Source organism: Eulemur rufifrons, chromosome 28 (assembly GCF_041146395.1).
Source record: "Eulemur rufifrons isolate Redbay chromosome 28, OSU_ERuf_1, whole genome shotgun sequence".
Classification (NCBI taxonomy): Eukaryota; Metazoa; Chordata; class Mammalia; order Primates; family Lemuridae; genus Eulemur; species Eulemur rufifrons.
This window is the reverse complement of record NC_091010.1, coordinates 48,729,920-48,740,340: the sequence shown is the minus strand read 5'-3', so window position 1 is coordinate 48,740,340 and position 10,421 is coordinate 48,729,920. Positions and strand designations below refer to the sequence as shown.

The 10,421-nt window shown below is 45.9% G+C and overlaps 1 protein-coding gene across 5 annotated transcripts; it reads right to left on the bottom strand.

Moving 5' to 3' along the window:
* Positions 1 to 9,159, bottom strand: NOLC1 (nucleolar and coiled-body phosphoprotein 1). 5 transcript variants are annotated; one of them, XM_069461061.1, is made up of 13 exons: positions 9,011 to 9,159; positions 6,384 to 6,439; positions 6,134 to 6,279; positions 5,903 to 6,033; positions 5,218 to 5,392; positions 4,236 to 4,360; positions 3,961 to 4,102; positions 3,513 to 3,638; positions 3,199 to 3,309; positions 2,439 to 3,083; positions 2,146 to 2,252; positions 1,883 to 1,975; positions 1 to 1,716 (listed from the first exon to the last, which is right to left on the bottom strand). In XM_069461061.1, the coding sequence occupies exons 1-13, from the start codon at positions 9,128 to 9,130 to the stop codon at positions 1,558 to 1,560; spliced, it is 2,136 nt and encodes a 711-aa protein (XP_069317162.1). In that variant the 5' UTR covers positions 9,131 to 9,159; the 3' UTR covers positions 1 to 1,557. The 5 variants fall into 5 exon arrangements, with proteins under 5 accessions (XP_069317162.1, XP_069317163.1, XP_069317164.1 ...); XM_069461062.1 differs by having other exon boundaries at positions 3,961 to 4,096; XM_069461063.1 differs by having other exon boundaries at positions 3,961 to 4,096; positions 4,236 to 4,351.
* Positions 9,160 to 10,421: the final 1,262 nt, after the last annotated feature.

Sequence of the window (10,421 nt, the reverse complement as noted above, 5' to 3'; positions counted from 1 at the left end):
CACATTACAAACCAACCAGTTTATTATTTTGTATTAGGATGTAGAACTTTTACCATGCAGACTGAAATACCTATCTCAGCATGAACAGTGAATTTTCTTCCTAGAGGCAGTTACACGGGAAACCAGGTTATTATCAGGTAATTTATCGAGTGTGGAATCCAAACAAGACCTCATCCATGAAAGCCTGCAGCACACTTTCCCAGCACCGGGACAGCCCAGCCTCCAGAAAGCTCGTTGACTCTTCCCTCCCCAACTTAGTCTGGCTGAGCACTGCCACTGGTCACTGGTCACCTCCTACAGCTAGCCTGGCCTAGGAGCTGTACCACTGCTCGCTGGTTTGTGCGTTAAGTCCATGGTTATTAACAGGTAAGGTTCTGAAGGAAGCACACCAACTGCTCCCATATACCAATGAGACACAATAATCGTGTTAAGTTGTTCTCCCAAACCCACTCCACTCAAGTCTGTCAGATAATGTTTTGTACAGGTTCTTTCCACCTCCATTAGCACATACACAGGTTACTTATAAATTCACATAATGTAACCTACCTCCTACCAAGGATTGAGGTTTTTAAAGTTTTGTTTTTTTTTTTTCACTTTCTCGATCAATAATTCCCAACCATGTAGAAATTAATGAAGCCAATTGCGACTTCACGGCTACCAAGACAGAAATACCAAGTGATATGCACTTTTCAGATTAAATAATTAATGTTATCTTGCTCTCTATAATGTAGAAAACGAAAAGATGCAGTCCTCAACTTAGTACTCAATACTAGTAAGGGTCAAGTCATCAAAAAATGTCTTTTTACAGTAGAAAAGTTTGCTTTCAAATTAAAAAACATGTATTGCAAACATTATGTAATGATGAAATTACAGAAAAAATGTACACAGACTGACCCACAGCATTCACACCACACCAGAATTTTGCCTGCAATAAAACAGTGAATTTTATCACAAAAAGTCAGTCAGTCCACGCTGGCTGAAAACTTCAGTCCCAGACCCAGTGAATGAGGATGGACTACATAGCGCATGCTTAACAGACATATACACATAACCATTCTTTAATGCCCCTTTTGAGGGAAGGAGGGATGAAATGTGGACATGTGCACTCTCAAAGGCAGAATTCTCCTCCAATTATAAAGTCATACATATGGTTGACCCTTCAGTATGTTTTGGGTAATAGTTAAGATTTTGTCTGTGGGAATCCACCTTTGAAAATCACAACAAAAATCAATAGGAAATGATTTAATATAAAATATACAAATTTCTCAGTATGTGTACTTCCACAGAACAGGAAGATGGGGACAACTAAAATAAATTTTGTTATAAAATAATATTCCCCTTACCTTGTCCCTGCTAATCAACACTCAAAACCAATTCTGCACAAAACTAGGAACACAGAAAAGGGCCAGAGATGATATTACGTTATAAAGTCTTAGGACCTACCCTAAACTTCTGTCCTCACCAACACCCTCCCCTAACAGAACTGAGGGTTCCCAGTCCACTGGAGAGAGTGAGTGGTCTCAGATCATCACCCTGCTTCGCAAAGGATGGCCCAGGTCACTCGCTGTCAAACTTGACAGAATTGACCTGGACAGAGATGGAGCCTCCCCGGTAGCTGCCTCGCTTCTTCTTGGTTTTCTCATGACGGAAGGATTTGCCCTTGGTGAACTTCAGAACCTGATTGGCTCGTTCCCCCCAGTCTCCAGATGCACCTCGCTGGTAAGTACGAGAAATGGTGTGGTTCACACAGAAGGACAACACCAAGGCCTTGTCACTTTCTTCTTTCTACTCCCTGCTCAAGGTAACCTGAACCAAAAGCTGTCCTCTCTTCTACCACCGCCCCCCTCCCCAACAAGAACAGCAAACACCTTCCCTCTCTCACCTTGGCATCAAAGGAATTGTCTGCCACTCGTGAATCCACCTCAATTTCCTCCTCCCTCACCCTTCGGAATGGGGATGATGCTCTTTTTTCTCCCTAGAGAAGAACGAAGAAATTAAAGATGAAGTGGTCATGTAACAGCTCTCCTAAGCGACACATGTGTGCACATGTGCCAGGCCATGCCAGGCAGAGCTGCCAAGATGATCCCAGACTTTTCTTTCTACTACTGAAGGGCCGGCTCTAGAGAAGAAAGTGAGACAACTTACTTTCTTCCTCTTTGGAAATGTGTTGGGGGTCTGGAGCTTTATCTTCTTGGCTTGAGGAGTCTCTGCCTCCTTGGGAGCCTTATTCTGCTTCCGCTTCTTTCCCGAACCTACAAAAACAAAAAGCCAGACTCAGGAGACCAGTTTCCTGTTCCTCCTCCCAGGTTCCCACAGAAGGTCTGCAATTAGAAGCCTAGTGGTGGGCCTCCTCTCCCCACCCCACCTGCCAAGAGTATATATATCCCATCCTGATTTGGGGGCACAAAACCCAGAAGTCAGATTCTTTGGATACAGACCTGGCTTGGAAACTGCCACTGCTGCCTTTTTCTTTTCTTCCTCCTCCTCCTCCTCACCATTCTTGGCTGCTTTTCCATTCTGGGCAGTCAGTGCAGTGGTGCCATTGGCCTTGGGGGCTTGTGGTCTTGGAGTGCCCTTGCCCTTGGGCTTCTCTTCCTCCTCCTCACTGGAATCATCAGAGGAAGAACTGCTGCTCTCAGCCTTCACTTTCTTTGTAGAGGCTGGCTTAGAAGGGGCCACACCTCCTGCTGCCTTCTGTGGCTTCTTAACTGGGGATTTAGATGGTTTCTCTTCCTCCTCCTCCTCACTACTGGAGCTGTCAGAATCAGAGCTGCTATCCCTTCCACCTTGAGGAGCCTGCCTGGCAGGCACAGATGGAGCTGCTTTGACAGTCACCTTGGACTTAGAGGTGGCTACAGTCTTTTTTGTCTTCTCCTCCTCCTCGCTAGAACTGCTCTCTTCCTCGCTGGAGCTGCTATCAGCCTTTCTTGTCAGAGGCTTCTGGCCACTGCCTACACGTTGCTTGGGAGCTGCCGCTGGCCTAGCTACAGGCGGCTTGGTAGTGGCAGCTACCTTATTACTTGAGGAATTCTTGGCGTTGCTCACTGGCTTGGAAGGAGCTTCATCCTCAGAGCTGTCAGAGTCTACACAGAGAGAGGGTAGAATGAACAGCTCCCCAAATCAGATTCCAGGGAGCCCTACAGCAACTGCCTAAGGGCTAGAGTATTCTAGTGAACTGAGGGCCTCCATGTGCCTTACCTGAGCTGTCTGAAGAGCTCTCTGCTGCCTTCTTTGCTGGAGCTGGTTTGGTGGTTGCTTTAGAGATGTTTGCTTTAGCTGGTGGTTTCTTCTCTTCCTCAGAACTTGAATCTGGGGAGAACCTGTAGCATTATCCTGGGTCCAGAATCCCAACCCAACCAGAGAACCAATAAAAAGAAAGTGAAGACATACACAAAGCCTTAGCCTTGTCTTGCCTTAGCAAAAAGCAATAGAGGGACAGAATGATTTTTCTTTATTCCTCACATCCTCATTCAGACCTCGTTTTAAGGGGAAACTGGATCCCTCTGACTCACCAGACTCATCACTGCTGTCTTCACTGCTTTCCACAGGCTGTTTCTTCTCTGCAGCTTTCTTGGGAGGCTGGTTTCCCAGGGACTTCTTCAGTGGGGGAGCAGGAGGGGGGACTGAACTGTACGGACCTATTTAAAGGGGATGGTATGGTGGTTTTAAAATACGTACGTAAATTCTTTGATACTTCTAGAAACAGAGCGTTAGTAAATCCCCTTCCCTTCAATGTGGGCTAAAACTAGTGGCTCATTTCTCATAGACCATGGTGTCACTTCTGAGTCTAGGTTATAAAAGGCACTGCAGCTTCCTCCTTGCTATCTTGAATCACTAGTTCTGGGAGAAGCTAGCTGTCATGATATGAGGACACTAAGCAGCTCTATGGAGAGGTCCACATGGTTATGGCAACTGGGCTCTGGTCACAGTTGTACAGCTTCACTCCCCATGTCCAGTCACCTGGTTTTTTCTTCATGGGTTTTTTCTGCTCCTCTTCCTCTTCACTGGAGGAGTCTTCACTGCTGGAACTCTTCTGGGTAGGGATGGCAGCTGTTTTCACTGAGGCCTTGGCCACGACTTGCTTTTTAGGTACAGTCTGTATCTGAGAGAAAAATCGATTATCACAAGAAAACACTGACCCCCAAGAAAACAATCCTACCAGGGAATGGAGACACAGACACACATGCACATCCCACCCTGGTCAACTCTTCCCTGATAGAAGTTATGACCCAGACCTTCTTGGGAATGGCGGCTGTCTTCTCCTCCTCTGAGTCATCGCTGCTACTACTGCTACTGCTGCTGCTACTGCTACTAGCTGCTTTACCATTGGTTACTTTAGGTGCTGCTCGAGCTGGCGGACCTAAGAAACAGAGTATGGGGTATAAGGGTAAGTCAGAGGACCACGAAAAACCTCCTTCCTACAAGCAAAGAACTTAGAAGTCCACCAATTCTTTCAACTTTAGAGCAGCTATGAAGGAGAATGCCATGGTTTATACCATATCAAAGGATGACTTTCCTGTCCAATGTTAAGAGTCAAACTATCTAAAACAAGATGATACAAATAATTTAAATATGCCCTCTCAGCCAGGTGAGGTGGTTCACACCTGTAATCCCAACACTTTGGGAGGCTGAGACAGGGGGAATCGATTGATCCCAGGGGCTTAAGACCAGCTTGGGCAACATAGCAAGACCCTGTCTCTACAAAAATTAAAAAAAAAAAAAAAAAATTAGACAGGTACATGAGCTTGCGCCTATAGTCCCAGCTACTCAGGAGGCTAAAGCAGGAGGATCACTTGGGCCCAGGAGCTCCAGGCTGCAGTGAGATATGATTGTACCCCTATACTCCAGCCTGGGTGACAGAGTGAGATCCTGTCTCAAAAAAACAAAAAAGGGGGTATAGTCCAGGGGTAGAGCATTTGATTGCAAACAACAAAAACATTTTCCCTACTTACAATGATTGTTTCTTTATTTACTAGCCCCTAATTATGAAATCTTACTACCAAAAAAGCTTTTTACAATAAAATTAACAAATACTTCTATTTCAACAACTAGGACCATTTCACCCCTGTGCCTACCAATTAATTTTTAAAATTTTTAGAAATTTTTACAACTTCTCAGACTCCCAAAGTGCTGGGATTACCCCTAATGAGAAATTTTAACACCAGTCACCAGAGCAATCTGGTCTCCAGCCTAGCCTCTTGTGAACAGGAACATTACCTGGTTTGGCCAGGGCTTTAGCCTGAGCTTTAGCTACAACAGGTGTTGTCTTTGGCGTCTGGTTCTTTGGTGCCTCATCTTCTGAGCTTGAGTCAGAATCAGAATCTGAGCTCTTGGCCTTCTTAGGAGGAGCTTTGACTGCCTTGGCTGCCTTGGCTTGGGGTTTAACTCCCTTCTGTTACAAAACACACAAGGAGGGGAATCAGCAAAAGCTTCTGGGTACCCAAAGGGAATCCTAGGTTCCTTATACTTTTCAGGGGGCCAATAGAGCAGTAGGAATGAAACAGAACATGGAAAGGACAAAAAAAAACTCTGAATAAGAAATAAAAAGTTCAGCCACTTGATATATTGGCCCTGTTCCTGCCACATCCTACCAAGAGCTCCCCAAAAAAACACACTCTTATTCCTGGAACCCTAAATAGTGTCCCAAAATAACCCAGAAGAACCCAAACCAAGCAGAATGGGTTGAATTGCCTCTAGATTCAGAGCCAGACTTCAACCTCACACATCCTTTCTAGACTTCGTATTTCTATTACCTCCCTGAAAATCCCTAGATTTTCTTCTCCATAATCACCTATTCCACAGCTACCATCACCCCTTGGTCACAAGCTAGACAGAGGCTGAGATTTTAGGTTCTTTCTTTCCAACCCTTAAGCAAACCTCTTTTTTTCCCAAAGCTGCAAACCTGGACAGGTTTTTTCTTTTTGTCCTTCTCTTCCTCATCATCACTGGATTCTTCACTGCTGCTGCTCTCTGATGCTTTGGCCACAGGCTTTCCAGGATGCTGAGGCAGACTGGCCCGCTTGGCAGGTACAGCTGAATAAAGCACAAGTCCCAGTAAGAATCACCCATATGGTATAGGCAGGCTGTAAATTCTTTCCCTAGAGCCACCAAGCCCACCCCCTGCCTGCCTTACCAGCCTTCTTAGCTGGAGGCCCTTGAGCTTGTTCTTCCTCCTCACTGCTGTCCTCACTACTATCACTGGAAGAGGTCTTCTTTTTAGCCTTCTTAGTCACTGGTCCGTTTGCCTGTAACTTCCTCTTTGGGGCCTTGGCAGACCTGCTGAAGTATATTAGGCTCATTTCTGGGGGACTGTCTCAAACCAAAGAACACAGCCCAGCCCACCTGGGGGAGAAAACAGCCAAAGTGGAACAGGGAATGCTTACTTCAGCCAGAAGCTATAGATGTCCAAGAGGGAAGAGGCGTTGGCATCTTGCTGTGTCTGTAGAAGAAAAAGAGCTACGTAAGGACATTTTATCCTGGTTATTCTAGGAAAGATCAGATTTTGTGTTATTCTTTCATTAAATGTGACTGGTTACATACATAGCTACTAAATTCGGTAAAAATGTTACATCTTCATAAGACTTTTCCTACTTGCATAAATCAGGAGGAAAAATATTACACTTGTGTATTTCCCAATTTTTGGTACCAAAAACTTGGGCTATTCCTGTAGTTTGTGGCACTATCTAAACTTCTGCCTGCCAATCTATATTTATGAAAGTCTTTAAAAAAATTCATTCTCGGCCAGGTGCGGTGGCTCACGCCTGTAATCCTAGCACTCTGGGAGGCCGAGGCGAGCGGATCATTTGAGCTCAGGAGTTCCAGACCAGCCTGAGCAAGAGTGAGACCCCATCTCTACCAAAAAAATAGAAAGAAATTATCTGGACAACTAAAAATATATATAGAAAAAATTAAAAAAAAAAAAAAAAAAGAAAAAGAAAAAATTAGCTGGGCATGGTGGCACATGCCTGTAGTCCCAGCTACTCGGGAGGCTGAGGCAGAAGGATTGCTTGAGCCCAGGAGTTTGAGGCTGCTGTGAGCTAGGCTGACACCACGGCACTCTCTAGCCCGGGCAACAGAGTGAGACTGTCAGAAAAAAAAAAATTCATTCTCTTTACTCTAGCAGTGTATTAGCTAAGAATCTTATCCATTGAACAAGAATACAAACACTAATACAAGAGGGCGTTTGCTGCAATGCGGATTATAATAGCAAATCATTGGAAACAAGCCTCCAAGAGATGATTGGTAAGTATTGTATGTTATATATACATGATATATGTATACGGTAAAGAACTGCATTTATCCAGGTATAGTGCCTCAAGAAATTTAAAAAAATTGCATTTAGTTATTAACTACACTGACATAGACTATTACCCAATGCAAAAAATGGCAAAGCATCAAAAGACCAGGCCTGGTGCAGCACCTTACACCTATTATGCCTATAGTCCCAGCACTGTGGAAGGCTGAGGCAGGAAGATTGCCTGAGTACAAGAGTTTGAGGCTAGCCTGGGCAACACATCAAGACCCCATCTCTACCAAAAATGTTAAGAATTAGCTGGACATGGTAATGTGTGCCTGTAGTCCCAGCTACGAGACCTCATCTCTTAAAAAAAAGAAAAATGCAAGATTAGAATCAGTACAGATGTGAACTCACCTTTGTCAGTTATTACCATATGACCCTGAGCAAATTACTTAATCTCTGAGACTGTTGTCTTCTCTATACAATGGAAATAATCTTAGTACACATCTCATTAAGTTACTTTGAGGATAAGAGATAATATACATAAAGGGCTTAACATCTGGCCCTTAGTAAGCCCTCCACAAAGATTAGGTTTTGTCATCTAAATCCAAAGAATCCTAACTCTGGAATGCCCAATTCTATCAAGTCCATTGTCAAAAACATTCTGCAGTCTCCCTAACAGTTAAGGTTAGGGACAACTCAAAAGAGTTCCAATAAGAAAGCAGTTATATTAGATCACATGGCAGCCTGACCCAGCTTAAGAAAGTTCTGAGACTGATCTGATCCCCTCCTTTTGCAGCCTGATTCTGCTGCAAAGAACAAGCTTTTCTTCTTAGTCATGCTACCATCCCATCCTACCTCTCTACCCTCTCTGAAGGTGTTTTCCCATGTAGGCATGTCTGGGTTTTTTGAGATGTAGTTTACAAACTTTTCACTACCTGGTCATCTTGCTCTTACATGTGTTTGGAGCATACTAAATTGCCATAACTATGGTAATAGCTTTCACTTATAGATGCTTCCTATGCACCAGCACTGGAATTGCCACTTTTATATATTATCTTACTGAAACTCACAAAAGTCCTATGAAGTGGATGATTACATCCCTGTAGAAACAGACTCAGAGAGGTTAAGAAAGTTGCCCAGGTCACAGGTCTAAAAAGTGGCAGAGCCTGGTCCCAAACTTAGGTTTGTTTAGTTCCATTAGCCAAAGCTCCAAGCCCATTGCTATTCCTGCTTGGTAGGGCTATGTATGATGCTAGTCCTGCATCAATGTAACTAAAAGCAGAACCCTACCTTGACTCTCATTCGTTTTACTTACTAACGAAAATCCCAGCCTTCATTTCTAACGCAATTTCATTTATCTTTGAGTCCCAGGTAAATGGGATCGAGGGTAAGATCAAATCACGCTTTGTCTCAGCCAACGAAGAGCCCAAACCAGGTGCCACCAACGTCCTCGGTGGGACACCACGTTAGCTCCTCGCCACACTCTGCCAGCCATGTGACCTGGAGCCACGAGGTTCCCACGATGCCGCGGCTGCACGACTTACCAGGAAAAAAGCAACAAGACTCAGCGCTACCTAGTCAGACCTGGTGAAAGAAGAGGGGCGGAGGCTCCAGGCTTTCTCTGGTCACTGCCAAGAAGTCGGCGCAAAGGCCACGCAGACACTAGAGTGGCGGACCCCACAGACCTCCCCATTAGGAAACCTAAGCATGTCAGGGCCTGGAGCCTTGTGGTCATTCCACCCCAGTCTCCGCCCGAAGCCCGGGACTTACGGCGCCTGTCGCTTTGGCGAACTTATTGGCCACTTCTGAGAGCTGGTTATCGCGCAGAAAACCCAGCACAAGGGGATACAGGTCGCTGGGAACCACGCGGCGCAAGCCGGCGTCCGCCATCCTCCGGGCAATACGCGTCACTACCGCTGTCGGCGCAACACAAGTCAGGAACCCGACGGGGGTAGGTGACGGCCCTGTATGACGTCATTGTCCCGCGCGGGCGTAGAGCGGAAGGGGTGGGGCTTCATAGGGCAGTCCCGCCTCCACGTCGGACCGGAGTCAAGACGAAATCTGTAAGCTTTTTCCGGTCCCACGCGTGTCGCCATCTTGGTTAAGGGCGGAGCCCACCGGCCGCCACTTTGTGGAGGCGGGGCTGTGATGTCACGAGCCACGCCCTCGGCCGTGGCGGGAAAACTCTGGACTTCCCGCGCGTAGTCTTTCTTGGGGGAGGCACCTTTTCCCCGCGCATCGGTTTCCTGCGCCCCTGCTAGGATTCGGATTCCAGAGTGAGTGGACAGGCGGGCATGAGCCGTCCTCTCTGGACTTTGTCACATTTTCCAGCCGCCCCCATTCGCGCTGCCGGTGGATCTCACCCTTCATCTTCACTGCCTCCAACACCCAGGGAGGCCCTTCTCAGATACCACCCCAGCCTTGACTCCTGCTGAGGATCCTTCAGGTTATCTGTCGTGGCGGCAGGGAGTATTGATTCCTAAAGCTCCCCCGCCCTCAGTCATGACTTACCTATAAGACAACCCTCCCACACCTCTTAATCAGCCTTAGGTCAGTTACCTTAAGAGAAAAGTGGTCGTGCACCAAACCTGAATCACACGATAATCCCTTCAATCTGCAGTCCTGAAAATAACCCTTCTTCCTTCCAGGTCAGAGTTCACACTCTCCCCTTGTCATGAATAACTCCACCATCAGTGCCTAGACTCGCTAATTCCAAGTTCTGCCATATTTCAGGTCACATTAGTAGTCAGCAATCCCTTCAATCCTACCCACTACTCCTTGACTACTTCCGGTTAATGCCCCTCAGGAAGGATAAGGATCCACTTCCTTATGGAACACAGCTCTCCTTTGCCTTTCTTAAAACGGGCACTCCTGTCTCCTATATAGAACTCCTACAGCTCCCTCTTCCCGAGAGAGAAGTTCTACCCACATGCATGCAATTCTTTAAAATATTCAAGCACCTGCTGTGTGCCAAGCATTGTCCTCAAGCTAAAATGGTGAACACAAATGAAACAGTAAATGTACACACAAGCCCCAGTTTAGAAAACCTTTATTTGGAACATGTGTTGTCATTTTCTTTTTTTCCCCCTCACTCCCAACAAGTGTGAACTTCCTCAAGGTCCTTGCTATCTAAATCTCTTCCTGGGCCCGTTTCATCATCCCCTCGCTTGAGATGCAGAAT

Bases quoted from the DNA above. Each gene is read 5' to 3' on its own strand.
- NOLC1 (XM_069461060.1), bottom strand. From the start codon at position 9,130: ATGGCGGACGCCGGCTTGCGCCGCGTGGTTCCCAGCGACCTGTATCCC. The intron at 4,352-5,217 runs GTAATGTTCCTG...TAGGTCCGCCAG, and splicing joins TAAAGCCCTGGCCAAACCAG to CTCGAGCAGCACCTAAAGTA. The intron at 4,097-4,196 runs GTGGGATGTGCA...TCTCAGATACAG, and splicing joins TCAGGGAAGAGTTGACCAGG to ACTGTACCTAAAAAGCAAGT.